This window comes from Takifugu flavidus, chromosome 22, assembly GCF_003711565.1.
Source record: "Takifugu flavidus isolate HTHZ2018 chromosome 22, ASM371156v2, whole genome shotgun sequence".
Lineage (NCBI taxonomy): Eukaryota > Metazoa > Chordata > Actinopteri > Tetraodontiformes > Tetraodontidae > Takifugu > Takifugu flavidus.
The window spans coordinates 9,401,265-9,421,056 of NC_079541.1; the positions used below are offsets into that span (position 1 = coordinate 9,401,265).

General features: G+C 48.9%; 1 protein-coding gene across 5 annotated transcripts in view; it reads left to right on the top strand.

Moving 5' to 3' along the window:
• scube1 (signal peptide, CUB domain, EGF-like 1) overlaps nt 1–19,448 on the top strand; it is a 52,245-nt gene extending 32,797 nt beyond the window's left edge. For 2 of the 5 annotated variants that reach the window (XM_057023125.1, XM_057023129.1), the window contains 17 exons: nt 1,645–1,734; nt 6,080–6,196; nt 10,568–10,690; nt 11,203–11,319; nt 11,420–11,542; nt 11,620–11,739; nt 11,863–11,952; nt 12,297–12,416; nt 13,370–13,528; nt 13,611–13,814; nt 13,881–14,042; nt 14,443–14,610; nt 14,762–14,923; nt 15,024–15,221; nt 15,538–15,690; nt 15,873–15,952; nt 16,027–19,448. In XM_057023125.1, the coding sequence (XP_056879105.1) occupies nt 1,645–1,734; nt 6,080–6,196; nt 10,568–10,690; nt 11,203–11,319; nt 11,420–11,542; nt 11,620–11,739; nt 11,863–11,952; nt 12,297–12,416; nt 13,370–13,528; nt 13,611–13,814; nt 13,881–14,042; nt 14,443–14,610; nt 14,762–14,923; nt 15,024–15,221; nt 15,538–15,690; nt 15,873–15,952; nt 16,027–16,179 (2,339 nt within the window). In that variant the 3' untranslated portion in view covers nt 16,180–19,448. The remainder of the gene's footprint in view (nt 1–1,644; nt 1,735–6,079; nt 6,197–10,567; nt 10,691–11,202; nt 11,320–11,419; nt 11,543–11,619; nt 11,740–11,862; nt 11,953–12,296; nt 12,417–13,369; nt 13,529–13,610; nt 13,815–13,880; nt 14,043–14,442; nt 14,611–14,761; nt 14,924–15,023; nt 15,222–15,537; nt 15,691–15,872; nt 15,953–16,026) is intronic. The other 3 variants (XM_057023126.1, XM_057023127.1, XM_057023128.1) reach the window with 3 other exon arrangements.
• The last annotated feature ends 344 nt before the right edge of the window (nt 19,449–19,792 follow it).

A 19,792-nucleotide genomic window follows, 5' to 3' on the forward strand; every position in this document is an offset into this window, starting at 1 on the left:
GTACCAGCAGCCCCTGTGCCCCCCCGCCTCCACCCCAGTTGAAGAGGCAGGGACTTGCTGTGCTCCTCTACTTCCTCCTGTAAAGGATGCATGTGTCCACCTCAATGTGTCCCATGTTCAGTGGTCTGCAGCTGCCTCTTTTACTAACCTTTCTGTCTGGGAAAACCCGCATTGCATCATCTGCCTCTGTTTCCTCATCTCTCTGTTTCTGTGTTGGAATGGAAGCCCATTGATGTTGGTTCATGCTTGTGGCCCCGAACCTTCTGTTTTCTTTCAGTCCATAGATTTCTTTGATTTTATTCATTTTATTTTATTTGCAATATCCTTGCTGGTAGTTTAGAGTGATTAAAAACCACCCCCCTTTCCCCCCCTTTGTCCTGCTCTAAAACAATTCAGTCCAGGGGCTCTGACCCATCCTTAGTCCCTTGGAGAAGAACAAGTGGGAGCCTGTTCAGCTGGTTTTTTTTCGTGCTACCCAGCAGATGCTTAAAAGCTGCTGCTGTGGAATGCTCAAGCATTTAATTCAGCAGTAACGGACGCATTCACACAGCAGCATCTCAGCCATTAGCTGTGCACCAGAATGTCTCCATTCATGCCTAAGTGTACTTCAGAGTCTCCCACATTGTCCATCAGCTGCCTGAGAGAAAGGGGAAGCGAAAGGACGTTAATTACCCCCGCGTCCACCCTGGGAGCCACCCCTGCCTCCATCCCTTTGGACGGTGCGTGCACATCAAAGGGCAGTCTTGTTGCAGCAAGTGTTCACAGGGAAGTGGTCCTTGGCCACTGTGAAAGCCCCCCCCCCCAGCCATCCACATGCATGCCATTTTAACATTCAGCCATAACTGTCACTTCTGTCCTCCTCCCACCTTTGGTCTTTGGGAACCTGGTTTTCTGGTGTTCAGGTGAAATGTTTCATAGACAAACAGGCAACCAGCTCTGCACCCTCCTCCCTGCATGGCCCTCTGCACCCCATCTTCACCCCAGAGCTCCGTCCTTGTTTATTCACCTCTCTCCTTCCTCTGCTGCCTCCATTGTCGCCAAGACACTGTCCCTTATCTTCCACCCTCTCTGGTTGCCTCCTCGGTCTGCTCCTGGCTCCCTGCTCATCAGCCTGTCCTTGCTGGCTCCTCTCAGCGCCTCCCTCTCCTTGGACCTCTGCTTCTCTTGTTTCAGAAGCATGTTCCTGCTCATCACACGCCTCCCTTTTTCCCGGCTTTGTTTCTTCTCCCCCTTTAATGCAGCTTGTCTTGGAAATGTCTGACGCTCCTGCTCCTTCCCATCTGCCTCCTGCTCCATCCTAAAGCCAGGGATTCGCTGCCGTCAGAGCGGCTGGTTGAGGACTGGAGCATTGTCAGCCTCTCAACCTTCTCCCCACCCCACCTTCTTATTCCTCACTGCAGCTTTTGAGATGGATCCTGGTACAGATCCTTTGTTTTTGTCAATGATTTTTCATCGGTCAGGCCTTTATCTCTGTTTGGGTATGAATACTAACGGGGTCTTTGGTGCTTCATCATCGCTTCTTGCTCGTGGCTTATTTGATTCATTTATTTGTTGCTGAACGCCATGAGGGGCTGAAGGTCTGGTCATTTGGGCTTCTCATTAACCTGCTGCTCACTGTTTGTCCCCTTGTCACTTGTGTTTTAGAGAAAGATGAGGCTGCAATTGAGAGCTCTGAATTCAATGCCACGTCAGTAGCTGATGTGGACAAGCGGGTGAAACGGCGGCTACTTATGGGTAACTCTTTTCTTCCTCTTTCTATATGTTGCTATGGCGCTTGTGCTTGTTCCCCCGACTTCCCTCCTCTATGTTCCTCCTTGTGCTCCACTCTTTGTACCTAATTTCCATTTATTTTAGAGAAAACTCCAGTAGCCACAGTGTCTACTCCACCCTCCTCCTTCTGCTCTCACAGTATTTCCTGTAAAGAAACTCAGAGGTTGTTGTCTCTTTTAAACGCTTCATTTCAAACTCCAACAAACTCCAGAAATTCAAGCATTTTTCCACATGCTGCAGGTCAGAATCATTCGGAGAGGAAAACGGGATTAATCAATGAGTTTTAGCTTTACCAGCGGGAGCGATCAAGGATAAGAGGCTCCCGCTTTTACACAGCGGGGGCCACTTTGGGAGATTGCATCAGCTTTCAGGTCAACGGTTGCTGGTTTCAGTTTTCTGCTTTGTATTTTCTGTCCAGATGTATTTTGGAATCCATGTCCTCTATCAGTCCCTCCCGGTTTTTATCCCTGCAGGTTTTGGTTGAGACATGCTGACGGGAGCTTCTGTTTTCAGGAGCTCCTGCTGCCCCCCCCCCCCCAAATCCTTTTAACATTAACCCAAACATTAAGCGTCTTCAGAAAGGCGTGGTCTTCAGGGTCCCATCTTGTTTTGTTTACTCAACGTCACCTCTCAGGGACTTGGTGTCTGGAAAAATCTGAGCCATGGAGACCGACAGAGCTATGAACCTCTGTAACTGTCTGTCTGTCTGTCTGTCTGTCTGTCTGTCTGTCTGTCTGTCTGTCTGTCTGTCTGTCTGTCTGTCTGTCTGTCGTGCACATCAACCCTCTCTAACTTTTCCTCCCCAGTACCTCAACACGAAGCAGGTGCATCACCAGCCAGATGACAGTCCCAGGAACATTAGCTGGTTGTCGGTATAGTGATCCTGGTTTAAGGTTGCTGCCAAGTCGGATCAGTGACACGGCACTTTGTTCACAAAACAACTCCTGAACTGGGGTAAACTCACATAGCATTTACATCAAACCCAATTTTGTAGCATGCCGGTGAGAGTGGTGGCTCTGTAACGACAACAGCAGGTTGACTTTATACTGAGCCAGCAGCCGTCCACAGTGTCACCAGTCCAGCTCTGCTGCGATGGTAAGGAGCACTTAGTGCAGACGTCATTCACCAGGGGAGAAACATGAAGAGCCATATGGCACCATTAACAGATGCTAGCTAAAACCCATTAGCACAGCAAACCCAGGAGAGATTAAACTGTACATAGTATATCTGGTGCTGCATGAGTTGGACAAAGAGGCTTCTCGTTGTTCCCTAGAGACCTTCGAGTGTGAAACGAGTCAGCTGACGCCCAGTTGGTGTATCTTAATGCCACCTCTCTCATATTCTCCAGATCATAATCAATGTCCACTATTGAAACTACTGATTAAGAGGAATGAATGTGCAGATCAGTTGGGTAGCATCAACTCATTTAAACTTATCTTCTGAAGGCTTCCACCATTATTAAAAATGAGCTTCTCCCAGTGCAGCTGCCCACAGCTGGGGTCAAGCCAGCAGAAATGGTCGGAAGGGCAATATTATCTGTCGGAATCCCCTCGGGTTGATTCTGTGACGTGAATGCTGACAGAGCTAAGACCAGCAGGACTTGGCTCTATAGCGTGTCACACTCCAACACACTGTCTGCGGAGCATCAGTACGTAAAGCAGCATCAATGCATGCTGCTCCTGACGCGGGGCCCTGCCGTCTCTGTCTCTCCTGCCGTCTATGTCCCTCTTTCCATCTCTGTCCCTCCTGTTGTCTCTGGCCTTCCTGTATCTCTGTCTCTCCTGCCGTCTCTGGCCCTCCTGCCGTCTCTGTCCCTCCTGCCGTCTCTGGCCCTCCTGCGTCTCTGTCCCTCCTGCCGCCTCTGGCCCTCCTGCCGCCTCTATCCCTCCTGTCTTTGCTCAGACAATGGCCCGATCAAGACTGAGGGAGCCGCTGCTGCTCCGATGGAAAGCACAGAGCCTCTTCTGTCCACCGGAGCAAAGAGAGGAAGAAAAGTGGGCAAACTGATGAAATCTTTCAGTGTGTTGATCTTTGAGCAGCAGCTAAATCAGCAGCCAGGTGTGAAACACATGTGAGCAAAGAGTCAAAAGAGAAGCTCAGTGTTGCTACAGTGGTGCAGGCCCTGGACTGCAAATAAACCATTACGTCCAGACAGACGGATCTGCACCAGGCCTGCGCTCCTGAGTATCCGATAGCCTGATTAGAGGCCGGAGCGGTGCTGACTGACAGTTGATTTAGGCACTGAAAGAAGCCTTGTTGAGCGCTGAAGCGTGAGCAGGGATGGTAGCAGGATGCTAGCTCAGACAGGCCACACGTCTGTAATGGAGGGAAGAGTTTCACAGCAAGAATGTGACAGCAGTAGTTTCCCATCCTCATAAACTACCCTGAAACATTCGTTTTTCACCTTCCTACTTTTAATGGTTAAAGCCATTGTTTTCTTTTAAAGGACTGAAAGTCAACCTGTTTTATTGTTCGGAGATCTTGGAAGGGCAATTTCCTGCATCATTCCATTCCCACAACAAAGAATGATGGACGCTTCATTTTATCAACCAGTTCTGAATAGTAAAGGATCACCAAGGGACTAGGACCCAACTTACTTGAACGGTTTAGGTTGGTTTGTATGTTTTTGATGTGGCTCTTTGACCAGCTTCTGTTCATCTTGACCAGCTTCTGTTCGTCCAAGGATGTCCTTTGTCTGTCAAATGATCATTGATGCCAACAGTATCAACTCAATGGATTTGGCTCACTGTACCAGATTATAGCTCAAAGATTCACAGCTGCAGCACCTTGTGGGTGGATACATGTGTGCAAACATGGAAAGGCACGATCCAAAATTCCCCCAGCATGTTCCCCGATGTGTCAGCTCACATAAAGAGTGAGGTTTCTAAAGGGGGCTGAGTAGGGGACAAGTGGGGCTTGTCCAGCACATCAATCAGCGCCGGTGGCTTCTCTGTGTTCCCCTGCCTCATCTGGCCCCGAGGCTGGACGGGCTCTCAGCAGAGGCTGGCGTGTTCTGAGAGAGCTCAGCCCGTCTAATGACAGGGCCCGGCGTAGGCGGAATAAATCACCCTGAGCCATAAACAGCACATACATGACTCCCTTTCCCCTTAGCCTAAAAGTGTCAGCGTGGCCTGTAGCTGAAATTCTTCGCTAAGTATGTGAAAAGGTACATTGTCAACTGACAGCCGTTGAGGAGTGGACAGCATTCTGGATCCTTCAGGCCCTTCAGATAAACTGCCTGGGTGAGCGTCACACCTCGTGGCCTGCCTTCCTTCCACAGCTACGCTTTAGAGATAGTTTTCCCTCTGGCTTTAGATCTCTACAGAGACAAAATGACTGGAAATGACACCCCCAGACTGTTGGAGGACAAAGACTGAAGGTAATTGATATGGGTTACAAAACAGAGGTGAGTGACAAAGTTGTGTCCCATCCTGGCGGTGGGTGAAAACCCAGCCAGGCAAAGGCTACAACCCGGGATCCTTCTTCGAACTTAACTTCCCGCTTCTGTGTATCCAAGTCAGGGAATTTCAATGAAATGGCTGGAAGCTTAAAATGGAATTTGGGTTGTCTTTCTCTCATCACAATACAACAGAATGCAGGACTTTAATTTGGAGGGAATTAGTGCAAAAACCCTTCAAAAGCAAACACGTCCCAAAGTGAAGCTTCCTTGTCATGAGCCCTTCTAGCGGATCCTTTTCACAAACATTAGTCAACATCAAATTTCAGCTTCCTCAGCGGTTCTCCAGGACCATTGGGAACGTGTGTGCTGAGTTCTGCTAAAGCAACAGTGTCCAGGCCAGTTTGCTAGCGTTACCCTGAGCTGCTGTTTGTTTTGGGATCAGCTCTGTCAATATCCAGAAGTGGGTGCAAATGTTATCTCCGCGACATACAAGGACATTTTTCTGAAGTCAAATATACACGACGGGTTTGCCAAGTGTGTTCTAGACTTACAACACTCAAGCCCTCGCTAACCTTATTTTTCTATCTACTTAACTTGATGCTAACTTTTTTCATCCAGGATAACGAGATTCTTGATTTCATACCCAGAAACAGGACAGACCTTTGGGCTCAAGCGCTCTTCCTCGTTCGTCTCATGGTTTGGTGGATTGTGTTGTAATAAGGGTCCTGACTGTTTTGGGCAGTGCGTGCTTCAGGTGTATGAGCCGGTCCCTCCTCCTGTCACACTGTGCATGAAGCTCATCCAACATCATCTTCAGTGTTTCTGTCCTTGTTCGTGCTCCAGCAGCAGGAGGGCAGGCGTTAATATCAGCCTCTACTCTTCTCTGTTTGTCTCTGTCCTTCTGTGCAGAGACCTGCGCTGTTAACAACGGTGGCTGCGACAGGACATGTAAGGACACGGCCACAGGGGTCCGATGCAGCTGCCCTGTGGGCTTCACCCTTCAGCCTGATGGCAAAACTTGCAAAGGTCAGTAAGTCTCTTAACGTGAAGATGGACGAGAGGAAATCAAACCGTAGCGTCAGAATCAAATGTGGCTGCGCTTCGTGTGAGCACCTGAGTCCACCACTGCCGGTGTCTGTGATCTGCTGCCAAATCCGCTCTCTGCTTCACTTTCAGTTGCACAAGCTGCCAGTGCCGCTGCTGCTGCCACTGCGTGCTCTGTTGATCTAACTCCAGAGCAAGTCTCCGCTTCCCCAACAGCCCACAGGTGACGTCAATGACGGTGGTCTGTGGCGACAGCTTAATTGTCCCAACCATACGATTGTAGTCCTCCAGCTGTCCTCTAAACAAACAGTCCCAATGACTTTGGCGTCACTGTGGCCCTTGATTGTAATGTAATTACACGTAAAGGGTAAAAACAGTCTATACACATGCTGTGTGGACGATATCAGGACATGCTGTCCAAACTTCATTGGTACCTGGCTTTTTGTGAATGTACACAATGAGACTGCAAGAACCTGCACAAAGACAGTGGCACTCATTCCAGCTGCTCCATGTAAATGGGGCTGCAGAGAAAGGTCAGCAAACGTGCCGTGGAGGCAGTGGAAGAGGTCTGAAGTGGCTCTTGTGCTGTTCTGTTCCCCAACCATCTGATGAGGTATCTCACACCGGCAGGAGTTTTATTGGAGCTGGATCGGGGAGCAACACTGAAAACCAACATCTGTGCTCCTCCTGCACATGCGCCAGCCTGTAAAACCTCAAAAGACTACTTCAGCAGGCTGGCAGCTTGATTTCCAGCCAGCCTTTTTCTACGTATTTCTGTTTGATTCCTCGATGTGGTCCTGTCGGGGAACTGTGAGCCCTAACGGGAACAAGACCTGCTTCAAAGCTTTTGATGGACCATATGTGTCCTGAGTTAGGCTGTTGAGATTTGAACAGGTCAGCCTGGGGAGGCAACCAAAGTTTGTGTGTTTTGAAGGAGCAGCCCAGCCCAAGGGTTGAGCTGCTCCCCAACTGATGGTGTTGTTGGAGATCTTCCTCACTCATGCCCCCCTCACACCTGCCCCTCTCCCGCCTGCCTCTTTTTTCGGGACTAGCATAGGACGCTCTAATGCTCTAGATCTACTTGGGCCCACATTGCAGGATGTGTGTGGAGAGTGATGCCAGGTGATGGGACCCTTTGGTTTTGGAGACACTGCAAAGAAGCAGTTTTACAATCAGGGAGGCCCTGAAGTCCCCTTTAAGGCTGCTGACATGGACCTGCTGCTTTGGTGCTATGCTGTAGGTGAGTCCCACCCACCTGCAGAGGTAGCAGCTGACCCTCATCTCCATGGCTTCCACTCTTGATACGCTTACCTCATACGTCAGAGGAGGCCATCAGGGTAAGGTACCATCTTGGTGTGTCCAGACTTTCTGATCTCCTGGGATGATCAGAGACACATGACCTTGGTTAAGAACAGGAGCTGCTGTTGCAGCAGACTGCAGGTCACATGTCCACAGCATGAAATCACGGAGGAGAGCTCATCCAGTAGAAAAGAAGAGAGGTGTTTCTCTACTGCTGTGTCTGACCTCCGCAGTTCAGACCTCAACAAAATGAGTCAGGCTGTTTGAGAATGTGGCAGGTAGGTGTGTGAATGTGTGGAGCCGAAGCTGTCTCAGACCTGACATGGGCAAACGTTGAGATGTTTGAACAGTGAGGCCCCTGCTGGCCAGCAGCTCTCTCGCCCTCCCTCTACCTCTCTCTCTCCCTCCCTCAGAAGAAGTGTGCTTCTTCTAGAAGCCTCATGGACTATCAATGAATCCCACAGATAGATATAAGAAGGGATGTAGGGAGATCCAGCTGTGGTCTAACATGGAGTGCATGGGTCTGGTGTCGCATCCCTGCCTCCACAGGTGATTTGTGAGCCTGACAGAACCCAACATTTGACAGTTGTGGAAAGATCAGAGTAGCTTCTCTTTTTCATTGTTGAGAGGGGAAGATGGATAGGAGTGTATTCCAGCTGTGCCCCACCCACATAATGTGGCTGTGCTTCAGGCCCCAGGCTCCACAGGTCCTGGGACCAGGACCAGCGGTGAGGAAAACTGTACACAGATCAGACCCACCATAACAACCTTCAGAGGGTCAGAGGTTAAAAAAGCCAGAGCTCAGCATCGTGTGTGTGTGTGTGTGTGTGTGTGTGTGTGTGTGTGTGTGTGTGTGTGTGTGTGTGTGTGAGAGAGAGAGAGAGAGAGAGGAATGCAGGCCAGTGGGGACGTGTCTTTAGTACTAGGACGTTACAACAGCCATATACTCATGGACGGACGGACGGACAGAGAGACAGACAGAGGGACACATTAGCAACCTGCTAGTTCCATGCTCCACACACACGGACTAAATGTGGCTCATGATCCTGAGAACGTCCACAGCTCTACATCCTCTCATGTCCACCTTCTAATCACACAACTGGACACTGTCTGTCCTCCTCTGAGACAGCTGTCACAGAGATGCTTCGCTGAGTTAGCATGGTTGCCTCTCTCTCTCTCTCTCTCTCTCTCTCCTCTCTCTCTCTCTCTCTCTCTCTCTCTCTCTCTCTCTCTCTCTCACACACACACACACTCACACACACACACACACACACACACACATGCACAAACACACACTGAACATCTGGAGCTGTTGATTATTGCAATGATATGCAGAAATGTGTCCTGGCAATGACTGACGTCCACCAGTGTCCACCAGTGTATACTAATTATATGTTGTTTGATGTTGCTTCATATGATACATGTTTAGTTATTACAGCAGTATTGTTGTAATAAAGACAGCAAATAGCATTGTGGGGGTCATTCCTCACGGACCCAGAACCTGAACATGGAACCCTTTCAGAACAATTTCATCTGGGCCACCTGTCCTACAATATCGTTACTTTTACACACGTTCCACATGCTTCAGCACCACCTGTGACTGTACCACGTCATAATGGTGTTCCAGTTTAGAGCTGGTTTTGGTGGTGGAAGGGATCTGTGGGGGTCATCAGATTCCCCTTTAGGCCTGATCTGATGATCCATCACCACAGTGATGACAGTTGCCCAGATACACAGCTCGGGCTCTTTTATTGTTCCATCCAATCTCTGGTTCACATGCGTCCCAGAGTTTTTGTTATGAAACAGAAGGAAAAGTGCTGGGGTCTTTTAAGACCCGCTCAAATACACGTTCCATCCTGGCCTGATATCTGTCCTCCCCACTGACAGCACCAATGAAAACCAGTGCTCCCCACGAAAAATGACTCCTGACTCTCTGTCCTTACTTATTTATAGAGGGTCAGATTTCTGCACATGTATTACATTTAATTGCTTTTTACTGCAAATATTTGGGAAAACTATATTGAGGAGAAGTGCCTAGTTTCCGTGAGCGGCACATTCTTCCGATGGGGATGAGCTGACAGAAGGATCATGTTGTTACAACTTTCACCTGAATTAACAGCCTGTCAGGGCAGAGCAGCACGGCCTCACAGCCATGAGTGGTTTAAACTGATCAGCTGTTCCATCAACTGAATCAGGCAAAAGAGCAACAGCATGTGCAGCAGTAGTAGCAGCAACAGCAGCAGCAGCAGTAGAAGTAGAAGCAGTAGAAGTAGCAGCAGTAGTAGCAGCAGTTGTGGCATTATTATTGGTAGTGGTAGTAGCAGTAGTAGTAGTAGTAGCAGCAGCAGCAGCAGCAGCAGTAGTAGTAGTAGCAACAGTAGCAGCAGCAGTTGTGGCATTATTATTGGTAGGAGTAGTAGTAGCAGCAGTTGTAGCATTAGTATTGGTAGAAGTAGTAGTCGTAGCAGTAGTAGTAGTAGTAGTAGTAGCAGCAGCAGCAGCAGTAGTAGTAGCAGCAGCAGCAGTTGTAGCATTTGTATTGGTAGTAGTAGTAGTAGCAGCATCAGCAGCATTAGCAGCAGCAGAAGCAGCAGCAGTAGCAGCAGGAGTAGCAGTAGTAGCAGCAGTTGTAGCATTAGTATTGGTAGTAGTAGTAGCAGCAGCAATAGCAGCAGCAGCAGTAGCTGTAGCAGCAGTAGTAGTAGAAGCAGTTGTAGAAGCAGCAGTAGCAGCAGCAGTAGTAGCAGCAGCAGTAGCAGCAGCAGTGGTAGTAACAGTAGTAGCAGCAGTTGTAGCATTATTATTGGTAGGAGTAGTAGTAGCAGCAGCAGCAGCAGTAGTAGTAATAGCAGCAGCAGCAGCAGCAGTAGTAGTAGTAGTAGTAGCAGCAGCAGTTGTAGCATTAGTATTGGTAGTAGTAGTGGTAGCAGCAGCAGTAGCAGCAGCAGGAGTAGCAGGCACGATTGTTGGCTGACTAAAGCTCTTGTTCATGTTGGACAGGCTTGAAGATTCACCTGAGGTGTTGCTGACCTTCTCTTTGTCTGTGTCCTCCAGACATTGATGAATGCCTGGAGAACAACGGGGGTTGTGACCAATTCTGCAGGAACACGGTGGGCTCCTTCGAATGCAGCTGCCAGAAAGGCCACAAACTTCTCACTGACGAAAGGACATGTCAAGGTCAGTGAACAACCCTGTGAGAAGGTCAGAAGGAGGAGGATGGGCTGCATTTGACCCTGCAGAGACCTTGGAGCTGCAGGAGCAGCTCGGTTCAGTGGGAACTGGAAAGGGACTGACACCTGTGTGTGTGTGTGTGTGTGTGTGTGTGTGTGTGTGTGTGTGTGTGTGTGTGTGTGTGTGAGAGAGAGAGAGAGAGAGTTGCAGCTCTACCTGCCTATACACACATACACTCCAGCAGCTTCACCTCTTTTGCGACTCTTTCCACAAGACAACAGAACTGTGGCTGATTTAAAACCTGCCCAAATGTTGTTTGAAGTGAAGGTGAAGCTAACGGTTAGCTGACGGTTAGCTGACAGTTAGCATCGCCGCTACTCTCAGTCAGTCACTGCCTTCAGAACGCTAAGGGGGCTGACCTTTGCACCCGGACACACCCAGTGTTGCTCCAGTGGGTAGCATTTCTATGCGATGGAGCCTCGTTCTTCCTGAACGTGTCCATGTGTGCTGCCCTGCAGATATCGATGAGTGCTCCTTTGAGAGGACGTGCGACCACACGTGCGTCAACTACCCCGGCAGCTTCCAGTGCCTGTGCAACAAAGGCTACATCCTGTATGGCCTGACTCACTGCGGAGGTGAGCAGAGCGGCGCAAGAGAAGGAGGCGGCTTCATGCGTGGCTGTGGTGGGGCTGGGCCACATGGAGGTGTGTAATGCTGTGTGTGTTTGTGTCTCAGATGTTGACGAGTGCAGCATCAATAATGGGAGCTGCGAGCACGCTTGTGTAAACACTCAGGGCAGCTATGAGTGTGTGTGTCCTGCTGCACAGAAACTGCACTGGAACAAAAAGGACTGTGTTGGTAAGCAGCAGCAGCAGCTGTGTGTGTGTGTTTGTCTGGGCCGTTACCATGGTGAATTAACGGATTGTGCTCTTCAGAGGTGGTGAAGTGTCAGTCTGATGGGAAGCCAGCACCTCGAGCCCAGCTGACCTGCACCAAGAGTGGAGGAGCAGAGGTCTGCTCACTCTCCTGCCCCTCCAATGCCCTCTTCCTGGCAGGTGTGTGTGTCTCATGTCTCCCTGTCCTTTGTCAAGGTCCAAGCTCTGTGCCTTTGCTTTGTAAATGACTCCTCTTCCTACAAGCAGCAGGATTTGAAAGGCCTCTTCTCCTGTGTTTCTCAGAGTCAGAGAACAGTTATACTCTGAGCTGTGGTGTGCCGCTCCATCCTGGGAAAACCCCTCAGAAGAGGAACGCCACCACCTCCTGCGCAGGTGAAGTAGCACAATTAGTTTGCAGGCTAAAGTTTACTGAGTTGACTGAGGCTGTCAGCTCTGAGAGGCAGCTCCTCCAGCTCCTCCAGCTCCTCCAACTTCATCTTCAAGTTCATCAAACACCAGTGGCCTTGGCTTCCTGTCCTCCATACTTCTCCATAGTCTGCTGTGGCTCCAGCAGCTAGTCTTGTTGTTGTTGTTGTTGTTGTTGTGGTTGAGGTGGTTGAGGTGTAGATCCTGACAGTTGGACCCAACCACCAATCCGGTGGTTAGTGGATGAGCTCCACCCTCCCATGGTTCCCCTGTCAGGAATAACGTGCGCTGTTTGCTGCTGTGCACTGAAGCAGACACACTGGCTCCGCCCATCAAGCAGAAGGCCAAGTTTAAGATCAAGGATGCTAAATGTCACCTGAGGCCCCGGAACAAGGACAGAAACAAGGACTCATCCGGGCAAAACCAGCAAGGTAGGTAGTTGTCTATCCATCCATCCATCCATCATCCATCCATCCATCTATCCATCCATCCATCATCCATCCATCCATCATCATCCATCCATCCATCCATCCCTCCCTCCCTCCCTCCCTCCCTTTACCATCCATCCATCTGTCCGTCCGTCCCTCCGTCCGTCCCTCCCTCCCTCCACATCCATCCATCCATCCATCCATCATCACTCCATCATCATCTATCCCTCATCCATCATCCATCCCTCCATCCATCCATCCACCCATCATCCATCATCCCTCCATCCATCATCTTATCATCCATTAATCCCTCCCTCCATCCATCCATCCATTCATAATCTATCCCTCCATCTATCCATCCATCATCCATCCATCCATCCATCCATCCATCATCTATCCCTCCATCCATCATCCATTCATCAATCCATTCAGCCATCCATCCATCCATCCATCATCCATCATCCATCCCTCCATCCATCATCCATTCATCAATCCATTCAGCCATCCATCCATCCATCCATCCATCCATCCATCATCCATCCATTCATCAATCCACCCATCATCCCTCCATCCATCATCCTATCATCCATTCATCCTATCATCCATTCATCCCTCCCTCCATCCATCCATCCATTCATAATCTATCCCTCCATCCATCATCCACCCATCCATCCATCAACCCACCGATCATCCATCACCCTCCATCCATCATCCTATCATCCATCATCCCTCCCTCCCCCATCCATCCATCCATCCATCCATCCATCCATCCATCCATCCATCCATCCATCCATCCATCCATCCATCCTAACCCTATTAGAGGACAGGCAGGTCTTTATGTCCTCTCAGCCAGGATGTCAGGGTGCAGTGAACCCACAGTGAGGTCTCCTGCGGTTGACATTGAGACAGCTTTCTGATACTCACTTGTCCCCCGTCTGCTCTCGCCCCCCCTGCAGGAGCTCACTTCCCCTGCACTGATGACTGCCAGGTCACCTTCGTCAACCTCAAATGTGACTCTTCAAAGAAACGCAGAAGAGGACGAAAGTCTCCCACCAAAGAGGTGTCCCACATCACTGCTGAATTTGAAGTGGAGATGAAGGAAGAGGAAACATCAGGTGTGCTTCTCTCCTTGGACTTTCATCATTTAAAGAGCAAAGCCAGACCAAATGTGTCCTTTGTCCTTTTCCTGCTGCTCAGACTCCTGTAATGTGGACTGTGTAAGAGAGAAGCTGAAGCAGAAGCTGCAGGGCGCCATGCGCACCCTCAGGAAGTCCATCAACAAGCAGCAGTTTTACATCCAGTTCTCTGGGACAGAATATGAGGTAGCTCAGAAACAGTCCAAGGGTCCAGAGGGTGTTGAGGCCTGCAGCACAGGACAGGTCCTTCAAGATGGAAAGTGTGGTATGTGTGCAGATGAATGAGGATACCAGTGGCCTTTCAGGGGTTGACCTGTGTTGTCTCCCTCAGTGAGCTGTAGTGTGGGGACATTCTACAGTGGGGAGCAGGAGCAGTGTGTCCAGTGTCCTCCTGGTACCTACCAGGACACTGTAGGGCAGCTGTCCTGTGAACCCTGTCCCAGCTCAGAAGGACAGGGCATCACCGGAGCGAAGAACGTGTCTCAGTGTGGAGGTAACGCGCATCCCATCATCATTTCAAACAGCAGCTCTATGTCCTCCATCCTCCACCACCAGACCCCAACCGTTTTGACCTTGACCGTTCTCATCCTTCCATGGAAATGAGGGTAACTTTAAATAAACAATCCTGCTCCAGGCTTTCATCCACCGTGGCACGTGTGCAGAACATGACACAAGCCCATCGTGTCCACATGACGGTGGCGATTTATTTCAAATATGCAGCTTTGACGCCACCTGGCGGCCATTTATACAAACTGAGATCACAGCGCATATTTAGGGCCTGTGGTTGTAACAACGTGATATAACGTTATTATCATGGTATACCACTTTTATTCAACCCTCAGAATGGATGCTTGTTAATAGTAAACAGTGTCCCTTTCTTCTGTCCTCCTCAGGCCAGTGTCCAGCAGGTCACTTCTCTGTTGATGGCTTCCGTCCATGCCGCCTCTGTCCACTGGGATTGTACCAACCGGAGCCTGGACGGGTCCTGTGCTTCTCCTGTGGGGGAGGACTCATGACCAAGTATGAGGGCTCAGTCTCTTTCCGGGACTGCGAGGCCAAAGGTAAGTGCATTTAACCCCGGACTGATCTGGGACAGACACCACTGAACTGGGACACGTCCAGTCTTTTGGTGCTTGGCACAAACGAGGTTCAGCAGCAGTGGCGAGAAGGTTCTATTCTAAGTGTAACTAGCCTCTTCCTCTTCCTCCTCAGTCCACTGCGCCCCTGGACATTACTACAACTCCAGCACCCACCGCTGCATCCGGTGTCCAGCAGGAACCTACCAGTCCGAGTTTGGGCAGAACTACTGCATCACCTGTCCAGGGAACACCACCACAGACTTTGACGGAGCCACCAATGTGTCCCACTGCAAAAGTAACTCCCCCAATCAGTCCCCTCATGTTTTGTGTGGGGGAACATCTTCAGGCTTTGCGGGTGCTGTTGAAGTTTTAACGGTAGGTGTTTCGCCCCCCAGACCAGCTGTGTGGAGGGGAGCTGGGGGAGTACACTGGCTACATTGAGTCCCCCAACTACCCTGGAGATTACCCGTCCAACGTGGACTGTGTGTGGACCATCAACCCACCACACAAAAGACGGATTCTCATAGTGGTTCCGGAGATCTTCCTCCCCATCGAGGACGAGTGTGGCGATGTCCTGGTGATGAGGAAGAGCGGTATAATGTTGTCTTTTACACCTCATTTAGTCAGATTTCAGCCGGTTCTTAGTGGGAGTTGATTTTCTGGATCTTTGCTCCAGTCTTCTTCCCCCAATTGTCGATCTGTGTTCCCACATTTCAGCTCCAGAACCATCAGCGCCTCTGATACTGTGTCGGTTTGCTGGGTCGCCACCCGAGTGGTGGCATATTTAAAGTATTTAGAAGGTCAACAGTTCAAATGTGGCGCAGAAACTGCCTGGTTGCCAGGACAACGTGGCTCCCAGTTCCTCCGGGACTGGTGGACATCCAGGTCTAAATGCTTGTCTTCCCTCAGCTCTTCCCACTTCCATCACCACATACGAGACATGTCAGACTTACGAGCGACCCATCGCCTTCACCTCGCGCTCCCGCAAGCTGTGGATCCAGTTCAAGTCCAACGAGGGCAACAGCGGCAAAGGCTTCCAGGTTCCATATGTCACATATGACGGTGGGTCACCTGAGTGGCCGTGCACCTGCCAAAGATCACCTTTCATTATCTTTGTGAAGGCCAGAAGCTGCACCTCAGCAGTCTCAGCACACTAACGTGTCTCAACCCCACGCTTCTACAGCGGTTTCCTGGTCCGCCTGTGATCTGCTGCCTTTATAATGTGAATCTTTCCTGTCCTCCAGAGGACTACCAGCAGCTGATAGAGGACATAGTGAGGGACGGCAGGCTGTACGCCTCTGAGAACCACCAGGAGATCCTGAAGGTTTGGAAACCGCAGTGTCACATCCTTTCTGTCGGCAGCTCATGTGACCTTTTGACCTTCTGGCTTTTCTCCAGGACAAGAAGCTGATAAAAGCCCTGTTTGATGTCCTTGCACACCCTCAGAACTACTTCAAGTACACAGCACAAGAGTCCAAAGAGATGTTTCCTCGCTCCTTCATCAAGCTGCTGCGCTCCAAAGTCACCAGGTTCCTGCGGCCTTACAAATAGGCCATCTTCTCGGCTCTGTCCCGTCACAGACCCCCCTCCTGTTACCTAGCCCCCCGTCACTGTCCGCTCTGTTCACCGTAAACACCTCTCGCCTCTTACTTCTGTCACATGATGCCTTCCCTCACCTTTGACCCCTCTGGCTAACACCCCTCAAGGGTTGCTCGATGTGTGTGGGTGAAGGTGGTTGTTGTTATAACACATGCTAACGGACTGTAATTACACTTATTTATTGACTCCCCTTTTATACCAAAGAACAGCAGCATCACACTTTTGCAGCTCATTTTGAAGTCAAGCAGCACAGTTGAGATTGATTATTGATTATTGATTTTTGATTGATTCAATTGCACAAGTCCTCTTCTTGTGTCTCTAAAGAAAAGCCCAGAACCTTTTCACACATTTGTAATAACACAATAACTTCTCCTTTAACATTAAAGAGGAACAAAGCTCCCACAAGCACTTGAATGGCCGTGTCTGGGAAAAAGGCCTCATCAACAACTTCCTTCACCTCCTTTTCCTCAACTTGATTTAAGCTTTCGCTTCCTTCAGTTTGGTTTTTTATATACAACATAATGAATTGGACCCTAAGCAGGAGGCAGAGCTGAGAGAAAGACCGAGTGCACTTAACTCCCTCTTTAAACCTATTCCACCTGTCCAGGTGGCGCAGAGTGGGCGGAGCTTCAGTGGGTTATTGGGGCCCAGCCAAGGATCCAATGGGATGAAATAGAGTTTAGCTACATATAAAACTGGGAGGAACTACCTGCAAGTATGAGAATGTGTTTGAGAGAGATGTGTGTGATGTAAGTAATATTTGGAACTTTAATTGCACTTGAATTTTATATTTTAAACTGTAGGAAAAAACTCTGAGTTGAATATTTGTGACCTTTGTGTTGTTTTAAACGGGATCCACTAAAAACGTCCTCTCTTTCTCTGATAGCTCACTCCCTCACTCCCTCACTCCCTCCCTCCTCACTCACTCACTCACTCACTCACTCACTCACTCACTCACCACTCACTCACTCACTCACTCACTCACTCACTCACTCACTCACTCACTCACTCACTCACTCACTCACTCACTCACTCACTCACCAGTGCTCCCAGAGGGGAGATGATGTCACACGTTGCAGTTGGTGTTTTATTGCCCATTCCTGCTTCATCCCTCATCCAGCCAGAGAGAAGAAACAGCGTCCTTCAGAGACGCTACAACCACGTCCGCCTCTCTAATGAAATATCAGCATTTGTCCACATGCGCTAAGTCCACTGTCCAGGGCGGAGGGACGCTTTAATAACCCAGCTAATAACCCAGTTTCTATCCTTCCACTAATATAGACGGAACTCCTGTAACACAGTTCAAAAGTTGGACTTAATGACGGCACAATGTGAGTGGAGCTGAGAGACGATGGTGGCATTACTGGAAAGACTGGAGGGGGACGGACAGATGGTCCAAAAACAGGCCTTCGTGCTGCATCAGCTTCAGCTGGACATCAGCCAACATGATCTCGGTGGAGCAGATGTTCCCTTGGCTTCATTCGCATCTGGTCTGAGTGTTGTTGACCAGGAAGGAATCCCACCTCAAACAAACCTGCACAAACGTGTGGTTTTAGAATGTCCCAGAAATTGGACCCTTGGTCCGATTTGACCACAAAGCTGTGGTTGACCCAAAGGAGATGGAGCATGGTTCAAGCTAGACATCTATTCGGCTACTCAGCAACTAAGTTATTTGTTTCAGTATGCTGTGAAAATCTGTGTGCAGAGACCTAAAGAAGCCCACTTCAAATCTGTAGGAACACCTTTCTGAAAAGTTCATGATTCCCACTCTTTTTATCTGAGCGGGACAGTTGCAGCTGATGATAGTGCGCTAGCTGATGATAGCATGCTATCTGATATGCCTACATATTCCAGCCTCACCTGCTTAATATTTGCCATCCAGCTCAGGGGATGCAGCCAGATGTGGATTTGACCACATCTGGCTGCATCTGCAGGTCACAGCCATGTGACTCACGGCTTTGATGATTTCAAACTTTTCATATCCTGCCGCACTTTATGGTTATTAAATGTGCGTTCATCATAGGGTCTGTCCAGAAAGCCGTAATATCAGTCAACCAGAAATGTTGTGAAGGAAGTGTGTGCCTGGCGTTCCACCACAGTTCCAAAAATCTAGTTTTTAAATGAGTCAATTTAATGAATTAATTCTGGATTAGTTTTAGCTTTTGGCATTAGGGTTGTACTATTGAAGACTGAATATATTGTAATTTGTGTATTCTATGTGTATAGTCATGGTACAGTCATTCATGCCAATCTGCACTTGGGGGGCTGAACTGGAAAATACCATATCTGTGGTTACAACAGTTCAAAAGAAATTATAATAAAACAAATGCTGCAGGGTTGGGGTCAGAGTCAGGGTCACATTCAGGGTCAGGATGGGTTTAGGGTTGGGTTCAGTGTTAGGGTTAGAGTTAGGGTTGTCTTTGGGGTTAGGGTCAGGGTTGGGTTGGGATCATTGTTAGAGTTGGGTTTAGGATTAAGGTCAGGGTTAGTGTCAGGGTCAGGGTTAGGGTTAGGGTTAGAGCAGCACTATGAAACAGGCAGCACAGCATGAACTCCTCAAGAATTGGTTATAAGTTTTAATAAAGGAGCAAAACTATTCCCTGTCAAACTAGATATTTCTGCCTCTGGTGGAACATCAGGGTGCTGCTTGTTGTGAAAAAGGGGTTGCAATAAACTGTGAAAGTGCTAAAAATGGAACTTCTATGTTTTTTATTGCTCTACACCTTTATTTTCAAAGTGTATTGAAATGAAAATCTGTATTTAGTAGCTGTAACTGGACCAAGCCTGGTGTCTGTCATGCCTCTGGCCAGGTCATAGGTTCTACTGTGGTGCAGAAATGAAGATATCTCCAACCTGATGAGGTCATTGGATCATCAAACAGTACAGCCACATCAAAGCTCCCATCATATTAAAGGTTCTCCACCAATAACTGACACACATCTTTGGTATTTCCTGTTTGAGATGAGCATTGTTGATGATGATGTTTTCCTGAGAATGTATTCTATTGTTAATGGAATGTGTGTGTGTGAGTGCGTGTGTGTGCACGAGTATTCCGGGTGCCTGAGATAAAAAGAAAAATGGTGTGTGTGAACTTTAGTCCAGTTTGTAGAGGAACTATTGTGTGTTAGTTGTACCCAAAGAGAAAGTGTAACAGTCTTGTGCCATTGTTTTGTCCATGAAACTCCAGTACTGAAGCAGTTCAATAAAAGTAGCAGATGTCAGTCTGTCTTACACCTGTGTGTGTGTGTGTGTGTGTGTGTGTGTGTGTGTGTGTGTGTGTGTGTGTGTGTGTGTTCTCATACTTGATAAATGCCAACATCATTATACTTTCAAAGTTGGGACATTTTGGGGAAAGGAGGACATTTCTGCTTCAAAAGAGTGTTTGGTCATGGTCTGGGTCGAGGTCAAGATTAGGGACATGGTTAGGGTTAGGGGGTTAATTGTGACAGTCAGGGTGTGGGTAAGGAAAATATTATGTCTATGAAAGTCCCCACAAAGATAGGACAAGAATCCCTCCAGGTTAAATTGCTCTTATCTCCCCATGAAACCAGCAGGAAAGACCATC